This window comes from Mustela nigripes, chromosome 12 (genome assembly GCF_022355385.1).
Source record: "Mustela nigripes isolate SB6536 chromosome 12, MUSNIG.SB6536, whole genome shotgun sequence".
Taxonomy (NCBI): domain Eukaryota; kingdom Metazoa; phylum Chordata; class Mammalia; order Carnivora; family Mustelidae; genus Mustela; species Mustela nigripes.
In genome coordinates, this window is record NC_081568.1 from 58,871,315 (window position 1) to 58,888,712 (window position 17,398).

The 17,398-nt window shown below is 42.6% G+C and overlaps 1 protein-coding gene across 1 annotated transcript in view; it reads left to right on the plus strand.

The window, feature by feature from the left end:
• DOCK2 (dedicator of cytokinesis 2) overlaps nt 1-17,398 on the plus strand; it is a 413,194-nt gene that overhangs the window by 98,670 nt on the left and 297,126 nt on the right. The window contains exons 23-25 of the mRNA XM_059416333.1: nt 2,304-2,412; nt 13,161-13,231; nt 15,190-15,296. Of these exons, the coding sequence (XP_059272316.1) occupies nt 2,304-2,412; nt 13,161-13,231; nt 15,190-15,296 (287 nt within the window). The remainder of the gene's footprint in view (nt 1-2,303; nt 2,413-13,160; nt 13,232-15,189; nt 15,297-17,398) is intronic.

The following is a 17,398-nucleotide window of genomic DNA, read 5'->3' on the forward strand; positions in this document are numbered from 1 at the left end:
CGGGCAGCTGTGGCTAGGGGAAAGAGTAACAGATTTTCAAGGCAGAAGACTTGGGGGATGGACCATCCATTAGCTTAGCTGTGGGCACAAAGAAAAACTAAACAATGTCATCTCATGAGGAAACCACCACCACTTTGAATTAGGATTCTGCCTTCCTCTCTACCAGATCTGGTCTCATAGTTTGCACTTTGATGGTATTTGGGCAACTTTCAACCTCTTGGGAGTTTTTTGTGTCCTTATCTCTGAATTGGGAAACAATAGTAATATCCCTATAATTTACCAACAAGATGACAGCTAACATTTGCTTGTACGAGGCATATGCTGAGGACTTCATGTGTGAGCTGGTCTTCTCACAGTACTTGGGCACAGTGCTATTATGGCCTGATTTTGTGGATGAGGAACTGGGGTTTGTGGGAATGAAGAGGGGCAGTAAATCACGGAGCAAAGTGCAGAACAGCAAACTGATCGAGAGGGTGGGCCCAGGAGCTGGATGGCCAGATTTGAGTTCTGGCTCTAACACTTCCAGGCATGGAGTCCTTGGGCACATTGGTTGAGTTTGATGAGTCTGTAAAATGAGGATAACGATAGGGTCCACCATGGTGTAGTCTTGAGGGTAAGTGGTTTAATATGTAGGCAGACCGTGCCTGGGGAGAGCAGTGTGCAGTAACTTCTGCTGTTATTAATAGGGTCTTCTGTTAGTATGGGGCGAAGTAGAGTTTGGAGACCCAGAGCTGATGGACTCCAAAATACATACTCTGTGGCTGACATCTCTGTGCTGACAGGAGGAGAAGGTTCAAAACGGGGGAATTTAAGGAAGGGATGAGGGCACAAGGGAGGGAGGGAGGGGGAGAGAGAGAGCAAGAGAGCGAGAGAGCTGCTTCAAAACTCTTGGTTCCTCTCACAGCCTTGACTCTATGACCTTGAACTAGATACCCAGAAAGTCAGCAGCAATCACTGGGTCCTTGTAATTGATTGGAACGTTCCGTACTGGCTTTCCATCAAGCTTCTGACTTCTAGGGGAGCTTGAGGAAGCAGTCAGTTAGGAAAAAAGAGAAGAGAGGCAGAGAGTGACTAACGCACTGAGAGAATGATGGAGTCTGAAAGACAGAAAAGCAGAGATAAACACAGTGACCCAGAGAGACAGTGAGTAAATAATACTCACAAGCAGGTAAGCAGACAAATGTTTAAAGACAGAGAAAGGAAATAGAAGAGAAGCAGAATGAAGAGAAAAGAGTGTGAGAGGATGGGTGGGAATTTCAGTGCAGACAGCGCTTGATGGACTGCCCTTCCTGTGGTTGATGGAGCGAACAGACCCATGAAGTGTGTCCGCGCTTTATCTAAGGAAAGCACCTTTCCCACAGCCTCAGCAAGGGGCATCTGACTGTGTAGGGCAGTGACAGGAGACACTCTTTATCTGAACTGGAGACAGGAGCACTCTTCTCTGTATTTTGTGCAGGATGCGACCGATTAGGCTGCAGATTTTTCATGGTTGGCGCTAAAGCCTTGTTTAGAGAGGCCTAGGGCTGAACAACACTCCAAGGCTGGGCCAAGAGGGCCATAAGCCTTAGGAATATGAGACGGATTTTATATGAGGGGATGGTTTCTATAAAAAATTGCATGTGTATATTCGTGCGGGCCGTGAAAAGCTCTGCAAGAATGTCCATCCAACTGTTAACAGTTCCTAATCTTGAGGTGGGATTAATGGGGAGGCTCACTTTATAAGTAAAGTGTTTGTGTTATGTTTGCATTTTTGACAGTAACAACATAGGGCCTTTATATAAAGAGGAACAAAGGTTTCAACTAAGTGATAAGCACACTCGCTGAAATGAGGGGGCCAGGAACACTCTGGCCCCTGACATGAAATAAGCACGTGCATATTTGTCTGACAAGCAGGCAATGGCTAAGTGGAAGGGCAGTATCCTTGAAAATATTTCTCCTTGATGCTTCCCAGAGATTTTGGAAATCTGATCACCACAGTCTCCCTTCTGATTCTTGCAGAAGGGTGAAATTATTAATGTCCCCTCAGCTTGGATGCGTTTCATCCCTTGGAGTTTCCTCAGCATAAAAAAAGAAAAAAAAAAAAAAAAAGACAAGAGTCAGGGTGAGGATATCTGCTCTGTGCATGGACAGAGGTTTTCCCACGAGTGAATGATGCCTGGAAACACTGTTCTCTCAGGATCCTGCCGCTGAAGTCTCTGTCTCCCACCCCTCAGTCTGAATTTTAAATGAAGTTTGTGACTGCACACACTTTCAAAGGTGTTGCCTGTAGGCTTAAGAAATGACCTAGATGTGTCTTCTTTCAGGCTTTATGAAGGCAAAGAACAGATGGAGTTTGAAGAATCCATGAGACGGCTCTTTGAATCCATCAACAACCTGATGAAAAGTCAACATAGAACAACCATCCTTTTGCAGGTAGGTTTATACTACCAAAAAACAAACAAACAAACAAAACAAAACAAAAAAAAAAACCCAACAACAATCTCTTTTCCTTTTGTCATCTGATAAACAACAGTATGTTGAAATACACTTGATCTTAGCCAAAAGGCCGAGAAGCGATACAACAGTATGTTGAAATAATGTCTACGTTTGCTTGAATATATAGTCCTGTGTTAATTGAAGGCCTGGACTGGCCACGTGGTGCAAGGATCATAAACAGCAAAGAAAGCACATTTATTGTTTCCTGTGAAGGTAACAATGTTTCTTTTTAAAATAACTCTGAAGCTTTTGCTATCTGGAGGGAAATAGGTCAAAACTGATCCACCTCTAATTGTGACAATCGTGGGGCACCTGGGTGGCTGAGTCAGTTAAGCATCCAGCTCTTGATCTCAGCTCATGTCTTGATCTCAGGAGCATGAGTTTGGATCCCACAATGGGGTCCTGCACAGCATGGAGCCTGCTTAAAAAGAAAAGTAATAATGATGACGACGGTTGAGGTGGCAGCCTCCTCAGTGCTCTACTTTCAATTCTCAGCACCATAAACTCAGATCCCCTTTTGGGGTTGGAGTCTCCTCAATAAATAGGAGATACTTTGGACAGAGGTCCTCTAATTGATGGATCACAATGCTAATGTTCAAACCCTGTAGATCTTTGAGATACCTGGATTCCCACCCCAAGTTTGAGCAAGTTTGGCAGCAGAGAGGCTGAATGAAGAGGCTGTTTCAGGGAAGACTTCCTAACTTTCACAGGATTGTCTCACCAGTGTGCAGCAAGGGCTGCCTCATGCCCTATGAATAGGAAACAAATACATTTATTGGAACCAGTGAGTTAATGAAAACTCCTTCTCCTTTCAATTGGAGTTATCCTTTTAGTTGCTAACTTAAAATCTGCTGTGCCTGGGATCACCCAGCCTCTGGCTGGGATGAATGAGGTGCTAGTGTACAGTCAGAACGGAGGTGAGGAGCCAGAGGCAGGAGTCTGTCTAGGCAGGATCCACTGTTGATGCCATGGGTTCCCAACTTTGCACATCAGAATCACTTGTCAATCTTTAATAAATTCTGATGCCTGGTTACCACCACCAGACATTCTAATGTAATCAGTATACAGTGGGATCAGGGCAAGGCAAGTTTAAAAAACTCCCTGGTATGAAACAAAGTTCATGAATCACTCTGCTCATGGCTTCTTTTGATTGAACACGTGTTGGCTACCTCTTTGTGTGTGTGTGTGTGTGTGTGTGTGTGTGTGTGTGTGTGTAGAGGGGGCTCTGTCTAGTTCATCAGTGTGTCCTCAGCACACTGAACACTCGTGATACATGGCTGATACTTAGTAACTGCTGAATGAATGACTCTCAGGATAGGTGTGCAGATCTCCGTTCCATAGATGAGGACACTGAAGCTTGGGGTTGATACCACTTTGTCAGGCTCCACGGCAGTCAAGGGTACGGCTGGCATTCAGACCTCCTGCTCGGCTTCAGAAACCATGCTCTGAGCTGCTATATTATACTCCCCTTTACACTGTACATTTAGCACCTACTGGAGATAAGACCGTTTCTCCAGGGTGAGTCTTACCATTTTTCCCTTTCCTTCCCTTTTGTTGTTGATGTTGTTGTTATTGTTTTTTAAGTCTTCCCTCACCCTTTTGCAAACATTCATCATTTTACAACAAAGGGATACCAGGAGCAGGGGACAGCATGAAGAAATCTGATAAGAGCCAGAGCCTGTCGCGCCGCCTGTATCATATTCGAAGCAGCTGAGCTTCCAGGGAGAGGGGTGAGGATGTTCCGTGAGGGCTGAGGTTGACTGATGGTGAGGGGAAAGTCTGTAGCAGTGAGTCAGGTGTGAAATAGCTCCAAGGAAGCTGAACTACGACAGAGCAGAAATGCCGGGCAAATGAAGGAAGCCAGTTGGTGGGGAGGAGAAAGGAGCAGGTGCCTCAGAGAGGCAGAGCTTCCTGGAGAGAGAGAGACCACTGACCTTGAGAAAGCCGGAGGGAAGACGCTCTCATGGGGCTACTCTTTCTAATTTCGACCCCTATACTCTGGTGATGAACTGTGTGCATCTTGGGGGAAGGGACAAAGGGATGGAAGGTATAAGAAGGGACAGAAAGAAAGGAGGAGAAAGAAAGGAAGTTACAAAGCAAAGAGGTGCCAGCGAGCATCTGTGGCACTGAAGAGACCTGGATGTTCTTGCTCAGCTGTATGGCTGTCGGCTGGTCATTTAACTTTTCATTCTCTGTTTCCTCATTTTTAAGACCTCTTGGTTAACGTGACAATCAAATAAACACAGTCTATGAAAGAGCAGATTGTAAAATGCAATGCAAATGCAGAGAACTAATGTGATTATTATGGCTTGGGCCTAAGCCCTTTTATCCAAGTTCTTACTCTCTGGGAAACTATGTTAAAAATGCCTTATTTTTCCTGGGATTTGGGCCAGGTTATCCTGGTTTCTCCTTACAGATTTCCTCCCTAGAGTCATCCAAAGGGACTTTATCATTTTTTAAAAAATTTACTTTGAGGGCCAAATTTAGTTTCCAGATTTACATACTTTCTACCTATTTCTATGGTTGCTGAAAATTTGTCAAAGGATATAGCCTTATCCAAATATGGTAAGAAAAAGCCTTTAAAGATTTAATGCCGTTTTAAGATGTGATTTGTGGGCTGATGAGGGCAGAGGGATCAAGGACTTGTAATGTTAACAAGCTCTGTACAAGGAATCTTCTTGGACTTTGTCATTTGCTACTGGACCAAGAGCTTTGGATTTCATGTCAGAGAGACCTTGGTGGGAATTGGGCATCTGCACTTGGGCATGTAACACTAGGCAAATTGCTTCAGTTTTCTGGACCTCTGTTTATCCTTTTATGAAATGGAACCCCTAATGCCTAATTTAGAGGAAATACTGAGAGGATTAAATAAAGCAATGTATGTAAAGGGAGAAAAATAGAGCCTATTAAATATTTCAATTTAAATAGTTTTTAGCCACTTACACCTCTCCCTTCTTTACCTCATCATAAAACAGAAGTTTGTGGAGAATTTTCCTAGAGAAGAAGAGGATATTTATATTCCTAACCTCGTCACTTGAGGCTGAAATGTTTTAGGGCATTTGGCTATTCAGCTAGATTAGGAAGCCTAGATATAAATTTCAGGGAGAATAAACCCACAAGAACTGACTCCATGGGGAAAAAAAGGGGGGGGGGATGACAAATAGTATAGGATAACTGGAGTCCTGATTCTGAGCCTGCATGAGATTCTGTGGGAAGGAGTACTGTGATCTATTAGTAGTGTCTGTCATAAGTTTTGGGTGAGAGCATAGAGTAAGAATGCCAGTGAGGGCAACTTAACTCCTCCAGCTGGTCGCAGCTGATGGTGGAAACCCTCATTCATGCCTGCTTTAATTTACTTAGAGCAGATCTGGTTCAATCACTCTTGGCTGTGTCCATTGTGAGGTCTGGGATCTTAATCAAGTTATTTCTCATTTCTAAGACTCATCTGATATTTGTGAATTGCTTCCTATAGTTTTCCTATTGTTCGATTTGGCATGGCAGCAGCTCACCCAAAACTTTGGAGAATTTAAAACCAGCAACTCAAAGAAGGTAGACGATCATTAAAAATACCTTCCATTGATTGACTACCTACCATGTGCCAGGCATGAAGCTGGGCTCTTCACACACAGTATTTCTCATCCTGCCAGAGATCTGCAAGGAATCACTGCCTTCAGTGTCCACAGGAGGCTCATAAAGTTAAATAACTGATCCCAAATTATACTTATCCATAGCAGTGGAACTAGGATTTGAAAGTACCCAGGTCTCTTGACTCCAAAGTTAATGTTCTCCCTGCCCCAAGGAGTGGGTTAGAACAGGTGTTTCCATGTATTTTCTGTAACAGGTCAAAAGCTTAGAAGTCCCTGTGTGTGCCAGACCCTGTAAGCGTTATTGATAAAACTGACGATAGGTTGAGAGGATCAAAATCAGACATGAGTGAATTGAACATAGCTCAAATGTGAGGAAAGGGCATTTGGTGACATTATGCAGACCCATTTGTCCCATTCTCTTTTAGGTCCAGTGTCTATCATAATGCTCTGATTTGATAGTGTGAGTAAAAATAGATGAAGAGCTCGTATTGAATAGTATGCTTTCTTGGCCACTCTGATGGTCATACATGGTAATAATGCCACTAGAGTGTCCAGGAGGGCAGGGGACTCTGTCTTTTGTATCCCCAGTATCTGAACCAGTGGCTACCATTTAGTAGATACTCAAATATTTTTTTGCTAAACAAATGAAACAATAAATACTAGCTTCCCCTGCTTTGTGTTTTAGCATTTATTATGTATCACACATTAGGCTGAAAGCTTTACATATATTGTTAGCTCATTTGATTTTCATAACAACCTTATTAGGCAAATACTCTTCTTATCTCTACTTTACAGATGAGGAAATGGGGGCTTAGCAAGGCTGAATAACTTAACCACAACTAAGAAGGGGCAGGTCTGGGATTTGAATTGAGACTGTGTAAGTCCTGAGTTTGTACTCCTAATCACCAACGAACAATGCATAGTTTCATGAAAGACCCAAGTCTTTCCTGCAAAATTCCAAATGGATAAGCAATAGGCAACAGTAAACAATAGTAAAGATGGATAGATGTTTGGTCCATAGTCATGAAGGCAAGCTAATTAAGGATGCCTTTTTCTTTCCTCCCTTTTCATTGTTTATTGGTATAAAATATTCAAATGTCCAAACTAAAGGAAGAAAGTGGTCCATTCTTGTGAAGGGCCCCACAGGCTGTATGCTGAATTACCAAAATAGGAGAAATGAAACTGACTATTTAACTTGTCCCCTTCTCAACCATATACCCCATACTTAGGGGTAATGTTTGGGTAGGATGGATTCAGTGGTAGGGAGAATGATATTTTGTTTCAGTGAGGCTGTTTTAGTCATCTGATAACTTAACATTTAATCTTCCCATTGACCTTAAATTAGGTAACTTTGTTTCCTTCATTCTCTTGGTAAGAAAAGGACAACACAGAGAGTTAACCTGCCCAAGGCCACATGTGATAAAGTGATCCACAGGGAGCTACTCAGACAGTCTGCCTCTCCAGCTGGCCATTCCTAAACACTGAACTCCTGTGCCCCCACCAAGCTATGGGGGCCAGCATAATGTTGGGTTACACAAAGCATGGAGACATATGCATGCTGGAACAGGTTGGTCTATCTTTCCTTCTCTTTTCCTGAAAGACAGGGGGAACTTGACTGCCCCGAGAAAGCTGCATGTATTGTCCTTAGGGACAGCACCATATTTCTAAGGAAGCTGTCCTCTCCTGATCATGCTGTGGTGCATTTCTGTGACATTGTCCAGTTTCCGTGGACCTTGACCATCCAGTGCTTGGTGAAAATAAAAGGATTGAAAATTGGTGGGATGGAAATACCTTCTGTGATCTTGAATGAGGAAGATGTCTAGAGCTCTTATAAAACCTTGCATCACTGCAAGACATGCTCTTTTTGGTGAAAATTTTGTCTACTGACATCGGTGCGGTTCACTCTTACTCCATTTGGAGAAGGGAGCCTGGAAATACTCAAAAGCAAACCCTCTTTGAGTTTGAGGGAGTGTTTAGTTTGATTTTTGTGATTTTTAAATAGTTCCTGTTTTCTAGCAGTCCAGGTTTATTTGTTCTGGGGAAGTCCATCTGCGTAACAGTCATCTCAAGTGTCCTCCTATGACTTATCTCTGGGTCAGTGACACCAGTGTTGCTTGTTTTGGATCTGGTTCTCTTCTTGAGACTGAAATTAGCCCCTTTTTTTTGGTCGTTTGTTTTGTTTAAAGATTTTTATTTACTTATTTGAGAGAGAGTGAGAATTAGAGAGATTACAGAGAGAGAGGAAGCAGACGTGTCCCTGAAGGGAGAGCCAGATGTGGGGCTCGATCCCAGGACTTGGAGACCACAACCAGAGCCGGAGGCAGATGCCCAACCAACTGAGCTACACAGGTGCCCCTGAAATTAGCCTTTGAGAGGGGTCCAGAGTTGGTGATTAATTTAGGAATTCCACTCAGTGCCACATGATAAGCTAATCACTAAGTTAACAAATGTTTTCCCAGTGTTCATTCTTAGAAACCCTGATATATGTAGTGAGGAAGATCCTTAACTGAGGAGGTATCAGAAAAACTATATATTCTTTTCAAAAATTATTCCCATAGAGAGGAAAAATTCTTTTTCTACTTCCTTCCCCAAATCAGCCTTTTCTCCCCTACCAAATCCTCCTCACTTGTCAAGATGGAAGCTCTTCCTTAAAGCAAGGTGGGCAGTAGCAAAACACACTGGCTGGGGCACAGTGGGACAGAATCAGGTACAAATTCTTACGGTGCTGCCTATTAGCTGTGTGGCAAATTGCCTCACCTCTCTGTGCCATAGTTGCCTTGCTGATAAAATGGAATGACAGTATCTATTCATAGAGCAATTGTAAAGTGCAGTGAGGCCATGCATGTAATGTATTTGACACATTTAAAGTTTCCAATAATGGTTGTTATTTTAAGACCCTATAATTAATAATCCTATTATATACCTTTATGTACATCCATACATATAAACATCTGTGTATGTTTTTCTTAAATATTATATAATACAGGAATATATACTACAGAATGAAAGTGATGACATAACAATATGATTTTATATATAATAGTAGAATTAATGAGAGTAAAAATTACATCAACAGTAAAGCAACATAGTTCCCAAGAGGCCAATAGGTCGAGAAAGCCAAGCTGTTTCTAGTTCCCAGGCCTTAGAAACATGTAACAAATGGAGGTCCCCAGGGGGTCCTATGGCTTAGCTGCTCTGCCTTCTGGGGGAGCTTGCTTCTTGCACCTGCTAAACCTACCTGCTGTTAGTCCACTCACGTGTGTGAGAGCCGGGTGAAGGGGAGAACTATGGACAGGAGCCCTGGGGCCAGTGCTGCAGACTTCCTGGGTCAGAGGCGGGCTGCCCTTGTTGGAAAAGAAAACCACAGGCCTGCCAATTCTCTGGGAGGCCGCCTGGACCAGATGGAGGTTTAATACTCTCCAGTTGAGCTGATAACACCCTCAGAGTCTCAGGGTGACAGCTACTTCGTTTGTTTTACTTTATTGCCAGCCACGAGCTGAGAAGCTGGGAAGATTGGCTCCTTCTGAAACAGCCCTTGTCCCAGCCCCATCCAAGTCCTCCTCACTATCAGCTGAAGCGTGTAAGTGTTCCTGTCAATGCAGGACTCCCGGTGACTGCCGTTCTAGAGCATCGCCTCCAAGCCCTGGAATAGCAGGCAGCCCGTGAAAGCCAGTAACTTGCTGGGGACAATGCAGTCCTGGCTTTCCCTACTTGCTGAGGGTGCGACTTCTGTTTTTGTCCTCACTTTGGTCTTACCTCTAATGAGTACATACTGTACTTTGTCCAGGTGCTGGGGAGAGAGGGCCAGAGTTTGAGAGATGAAATTCAGCACTCATGCCTTTGGGGCCTACTATGTGCTGGACATTACAATGGGTACATAACATACTTTGTTTCACATCATCCCCCTTCCCCCCACATGAAGATGCTGAGGCTCAGGGTGTGAAGCACTGGGCCTTGGCACATGCAGGTGCTGGGTGGGACACTGCGGTTCTTGCCAAGTCCCCATGGGCCCAGAGTTCTATGTTCTTTGGTCTGAGTGGATGAAGGAACAGTTTGCTGAGAGTGCTTGGACCAGTTCTTTTTAGGGCATATGCCTCAGCATAGGGGATCTTTTTAGAATTTAGACATTGTAATTAGGTATTTCCATGGGAGAAGTGCAGCTTACTGATGTATTAGATTTGGCTAGCACGGTGTTAGAATAGGTAAACAAGAATGACTCATTCTTTTCTTTTTTTTTTTTTTTTAGAGAGAGTGTGGGTTCCACTTATCTGCTTACTTCCCACGGGCCCAAACTCATCTCATTCATTCTATTCTTTTGCTTGCCCAGCCTTTCAGGCATCCGTTTTTGCTACATCTGTTTGGTGTTTCCTGGTAAAAATGGCCCTGACCAACTAGGTTGCAGTGCACTGGATAATGTAACTGTCTAGAGGAATGCTATAGTGTGTCTTAGCATATTAAAATTCTAAAAAGTTGTGCAATTAACAACAACAGCAAAAAAGCTCACCGGTTTGTTTTTGCTTAAACCAGATTATTTTATTGCAAAGCCCCTTTCCCCTGACAGAATACCTAACTAACATCATCCTATGGAACAACAGAGCATTAGCTTTGGAATCTTGTTATCTCTTGTCATCTTGATTTGAAAGAACAAAAAAATAAATTCCTAGACAAAAAATCCAATAACTATAAAGAAAATGTCTGACAAATCTGACAACATACAGATTAAAGTTCTTCTGTGCAATGAAAAGATATGATAAACAAAGCTGAAGGACAAGTAACAGAACAAGCAAGAGGAAATTCTTCTAAATCATGTTACTGCGAAATGGTTAATTCTAATGATACATAAAGAATTCCACATACAAATAAGAAGACAAATCACTCCCCAAAAATGAGAAGATATGAACAAGCAATTTAGTAAATACAGATATTTAATAAATATAGAAAAAGTGCCCAATGCACTAGAAACCAACGATTTGTAAATTGCAGTTGCAAATTAGATATCACATTGACAAACTAAAAAGATTTGTGTACCCGTGTTAGCAGGGTTATAGGGAAAGGAGTAAAAGGAAATTAATTGGTTGCTGTTTCTTCCTAAGGTAATATAACAGCATTTCCTTTAAAAAAAAAAAATATATATATATATCACATTTTGATGAATTAATTTGTCTTTGAATGATCCATCCTACAGAGATTCTTACATGTACTCGAATGTATATATTAACTCTTTTCTTACAACAGTTTTATAATAAAGAAAAACTGAAAATAGTATGAAGTCTGTCCATCAGTAGGGGAGGGGTTAAAGAAGATACTGTGTACACATAAGGGCATTGCTGTAGTGATTGGGTATAAAGAGAGTATACTCTGTGAAATGACATGCAGATATATCAGTGCTGTATGATTTACTGCAAGAAGTAGGGTGCAGGGTGCAGAACTATCTAAATCACACACACACACACACACACACACACACACACACACACACACACTCATTTACGTATAAGCCTTCCTGCATAGAAAGCAGTCTGAAAAGAAACTCACTGATAGTAGCCCATCTGGGGTATAAGGATTGGGGCTGAGCTGGAGATGGAGATGTGGGACTTCAGTGACAATCTTCACCTTAACACTTTATCCTGTGTGATGTTTTTTACATTGCACATATATTATTGACTTCAAAAAATTATAAAAAAGGTAAAATAAAAGGATGAAACACAGAGAGAGACAGTTGCTATTTGAGTGAGGTGGGCATGTAACTTAAGGGTTTTTTGTTTTTTTTTTAAAGATTTTATTTATTTATTTGACAGAGAGATCACAAGTAGACAGAGAGGCAGGCAGAGAGGGAGGGAGGGAAGCAAGCTCCCCGATGAGCAGAGAGCCCAATGCGGGCCTTGATCCCAAAACTCTGAGATCATGACCTGAGCTGAAGGCAGCGGCTTAACCCACTAAGCCACCCAGGCGCCTGTAACTTAAGGTTTACACGGAGTGGCTGCCTGAATTTGAATCTTAGTTCTTCTACCTGCTAACTGTGTGATCTTGGGCTGGTTATTTAGTCCCGATGCACCAGAGGTTCCTTATTTATGAAACTAGTATTTCCCTTGTACGGCTGACATAAGGTTTAACAGAATAATCTCTTAAGTGTTCGGTGTCTGCGCCACTAAAATTTCTCAGAAAACAGTGATAATTATTATATATATTAATTAAGAAGCTCAGTTGTATATGATTACGAGAAAGATTTTCTTTAAGAAAAGAATTTTCAATATTTTTTTTTGTTTTGATTACTAAAGGGTGATTGATATATGTTGACTATGGAACACTTAGGATATAAAGAAAAATAAAAAGAAATTGTAAAAATACATCCTTCCACTAGATGCCTAAGTATTATTTTCCAGCCATGTGACTTATAACCTTTTTTGTCGAAACTGCAGTCTTCTCTGCTGCTTCGTAAGGATGCTGTGATGCAAGGGGTTGGGTGGGTCTCATACTTCTGGATGCATCAGTTAACTTATGCAGAGGAAGGAAACAGGGCACCACAACATGCAGCTAGTATACTAACCTGGCTAGTGGTCCAAAACATGCCCACCATTGGCCACAAAATGGCCAGAGAGAGAAAATACGAATAACTCCATCCAAGCTGTCCTTGCCACCCACAAAACAATGTAAACACACCATCCATCTTCCAGTTCCCATTTGGCAGTACCTAAAACATGCCTGGCTCTCTGTCAGATGACTCACATATGTGATTTTTAATTCTTCCAGTCAAAATAGGTATTATTGTCCCTATTTTACAGAGAAGGACATTGACACAGCTGAGAGGTTAAGTGCTTTGTCCAAAACCACACGGTTACTAGGAGTAGGACCAAGATTTGACAGCAAGGGTCTAACTTCAAAGTCTCTGATCATCATACACATTACTGCCTCCTGGAAGATAGAAGTTGTGGCTTGCTTTTGTCATCACAGAAGTACATGCTAATGTTTCAGTGTGCATACAGAGCCTTCAACCTTTGCAGGAGCGCCCAGGGTTCAGGGTCGTTCTCCTCGATCCCTCTCACCATGTTAAGTTATTGGATATGGACATCCCTCATGTTGATTTCACTTTCTACCTAGGTGGCGGCTTTGAAATACATCCCATCTGTCCTCCATGATGTGGAAACGGTCTTCGATGCAAAGTTACTCAGGTGAGAGCTCACCATTTACTTTCCTGGGCTCTGATGTCAGGCCAGGGGTTCAGAGGGAGAAGAGGAGTGCTTCTGCGGAGGGGGATTCTGCATGGGCACTCAGAGCTGGGGTGGGGAGGGGCACATGGTTAGGGACTCCGTATAGGGCTTTCAAGTGTCAGATTTTTACATTCCAGTTTCATTTTGCCAGACTTTGGTTAAAAAAAAAAAAACAACATAAAATAAACATCTTTTTTGATGACACAAATGATACAGAATGCAAACACGTAGGTTGAAGAACTGGTAATTCGTGTAAATGTCATTATCTTATTTGGGCTTGAAGTTTATTTGGGGGCCCCAGTCTTGTCCTGTACACACTGTAGAGAGCATACAGTCACTTACAGGAATAAGAATTTCTCTCATGAGATGAACACGTTAGTTTAAAGTGATTATGTTGTGAGAACAGAGGCCTCTAAACCAAATATGGCCTTTCCTTCTTTTTCCTAAATTCACTTAAGTTCCAAGATAACATATAGAAGATTTTTAAAACTTTTTCTTTGGAGATGCTTTAAGATCTAGAAAAGAGTTGCACAGATAGTATACATATGCCTTTCGCCCAAATTCCCTCAATAAGTCCAAGTTTTACCTAGCTGTGGCATAATGGTCAAAACCGAGGCATGAACGTTACTATGATTCTATTCATTGCTCTCTAGACGTGATTTGGATCCCATCAGTGTTTTCACTCATGGCCTTTTTGTCTTCATACCAAGGTTTCTGCTGGCTTCTTCTCATCCTGCTAGTCTCAGACTACATGTTATCTTCTCAGAGGAGCTACCTCTGAATATTGTAAATCAGTTCAATTCCTCCACCAGCTCCTATACCATTACTCTCTGATACAACTCCCTATTTCTTGTCTTCATTGCACGTTTCCTCTCGTATTGACTTGTTTGCCTCTGTGTTGGGTGTCGACCTCCATGAGAATGTAAGTTCCATGCCTGACTGGGGTCACGTCTGCTCCTATTGTATCCCCACTGCTGTGCACGTTGCCTGTCACACATCAAATAGATGCTTAACACGTCCTTGAAGGAATGAGTGAACACAGTGAGCCGATTTTGGAAAGCTTGACAGGGGCTGTAATTCTGTTTCAGTGGTGTTTTTATGTTCACTCTATCGTGGAAGAACGATCTCCTTTTTCATGTCCCAAACTGCTTCTAACCCACAATTTTTCATAGTTTTTTTTTTTTTAAATTAAGGACACTTTTGATCTTAAGACTTATAAAGCATTTTTTTTTAAGATTTTTTTTATTTTTTTGAGAGAGAAAGAGTGAGAGAGAGCATGAGACGGGAAAAGGTCAGAGGGAGAAGCAGACTCCCCATGGAGCTGGGAGCCGGATGTGGGACTTGATCCCAGGACTCCAGGATCATGACCTGAGCCAAAGGCAGTTGCTTAACCAACTGAGCCACCCATGCGCCCAACATGTATAAAGCATTATTAATTATAAAATGTTAGTAAATAGAGTGGTATGGTAAGAAAGTCAGAAGTTGGTTTTAATTCTTTGTTTTTTGAGCCCCCTAGCTGTGCAACCTTGGGAAAGTTAATTAACCTGTCTGAACTTCAGTTTTTCCACTCATAAACTGGGATACGTATTGTATCTACATCATGCAGTTGTGAGGTTTAAAGGGCATAAGAGATGTAAAGAGCTGAGCATGTGTCTGACACATGTAAGCGCTCAGGGCTATTGATTTTGTTTTCAGGTTTCCACATCTCTTTGGATGCATTAGTAATCAGCACTAACAGTAACCACACATAGGCTTACTATGCATCTAATGCTTTGCCAGGAATTGGAGAGGGAGGCAAGGGACAAGATTTCTGCCTCCAGAAATGCCATACTGGCAGCCTGGGCATAATTTATAAGAGCCAGGATGTGGGAAACACTGATCTAACTGGTCCTCTGTACTCCTGTTTTTCCTGCCCTCAGCCAACTCCTGTATGAGTTCTACACCTGCATCCCCCCTGTGAAACTCCAGAAGCAGAAAGTCCAATCCATGAATGAGATAGTCCAGAGCAACCTCTTTAAGAAGCAAGGTGAGTGCCAAGCATGCTGATGGGATGGGTGTTGCCAGAAATTTCACGATGCTCTTCATGAACTGAGTGGGCCGGAGCAACCCACCCATGGCTCAAATGTTTCTTCTGTACAACTGCTTTGGTTGGAGCAAATGCACAAAGTAGAAAAGGGCTGGCAACTTTAGCAATGAGAATCTAAATTGATTTTAAGAAGCTTTGGTTGCATCGTTTGCTCCTCCCGAGAGAGTTTAATGAGGTGGTAAATTTGGAGTCCTATACTTTAGGTCATTCTGCCGGGAGGTTTTTTCCCCTGCATGGTTTATATGCACATACCTGTGTTCAACTTGAGTGGAAGCAGGTGAACTTTCTTTTGGTAGAAGGAGCGTGTCACAGAGAAGTTCTCAAAGTTTCCAAAGGGAAAGAACAATCTAGAAGGATTGGGCAGATTCCCATGACCCTTCTCAGAGATTCTGACTGAATAGGAATTAGAGGGGTTTGTTTTGTCTTCATTAAAAAAAAAAAATGTGAATTACTTTTGAATAGGTAATGCATCTCCATGGATCCAAATGCAAAGGTATGAGAAGGCTCCATGTGAAAAGAGTCGCTCCAAACCCCCTGCAGAGTCAGAGGATCCCTTTTCTGGAGGCAACTGGTGTTTCCAATTTCTTGTATTTGCTTGCAGGGAGACTGTCAGCAATCGGATACATACAGACTCTATTTTCTCTCCTCTTTTTATTAGTATTCTTATTACTCAAACAGTAGCAAATATCCCACTGTTCTATACCTTGTCTCTCTTCACATAATGGTATTTCCTGAAGAGCGGGGAATGACAGTGGCTTTGGGCAGGAGTGATAGTCAGAGCTTCTGCTCACCCCACTCGGATCTCTGATAACCACCCGTCCCCTGACCAGGGCCCCACCGCTAAGAACCTTGTGGTTCCCTGTTTTTGAGTTTGGTGAGCTCAATGGCCACACCTCTGGATATGGCTAGGCAGGGTTAAAAGTCAATATTCAACATCCATCTCATCCCAAGCGACACTTGACATTTCCAACATCATTTCTATCTGTGAGGGTGGAAAAAAAAAATGACTTTTGGGGGTCAACACTGTTTTCTCTGTACTCAGGCCAACACTTCCCAATTTTTTAATTCCTCTGGCTCCACCCTGGTATCAGTGATAAAATGAGAAGCAAGAATAAGAGGTCTTAGAAAGCAGGGGGACCCGTCATCGCCCAACTGAGATTTATTCGGAGAGTTAGGTTTGAATATTTATGTAAATTGCCTGGAAGTTGCAGAATATTCCAGTAGATATTCTTTCACTGTAGATATTCTTCCCCCCCCCCCCAATGTCTGGTTAACATGGTGCCTCCAGAATTGCTGTCTGAATCCCTATCCCTGGAGTTAAGCGTAGGAGAAGGACACAAGAAGGAAAGTTTTTTGGTAATTTTATACTCATGTCTGTGGTTTCCTGACCATTCACACAGATGCATAGCAACAGATTAATGCAATAAATATATCATTTGTTTGTGCAAGGTGATCAGAAACTAATCCTGAGAAGTCTTTTTGCATTTCTTATATACCGGGTTTTCAAAAACTGAGCGTTCTGTGGTTTTCATGTTCTGACTTTCCCTTCAGAATGAATTGCCCTCACTCTGAAAGCTTTGTAGTATGCCTGCCCCTTCCCGCCCCAGCAGTTTCTTCCCGGATTTCAGGTGGTGTCACTGTGGAGATGAATCGAGTCCCACCCCAGGGATGTGGCAAGGGTGACTTTAGCTACATATGGTGCTGCACCGCACAGGCAGCAGAGGGTGGGGCTACTTGGCTCGCCTTCGTTGTTCTGAGCTGCGGTCATTGTCAGGTGCCCGGCTTAGCATCAAGGCCAGATGGAGTGCTCACACCACCCTGGAAGGGGCATGTGGTGTCAACTCCAGGCTGCTGGAAGTCGAAGTAACTCCTTTACTGGAGTCACATCTCCTGGGCTGGTGGTGGCCCCTGAGAGTGAGCATAATCACAGAGCAGGCTGGACAGCTGCTGCTCACCAGTCCTGCTGTGTCTCTGAGTTCCTGATTCAGTAAAAACCCTCTGATTAATATTAACAGACAGAAGGCCAGCCTCAGTGTTGTACA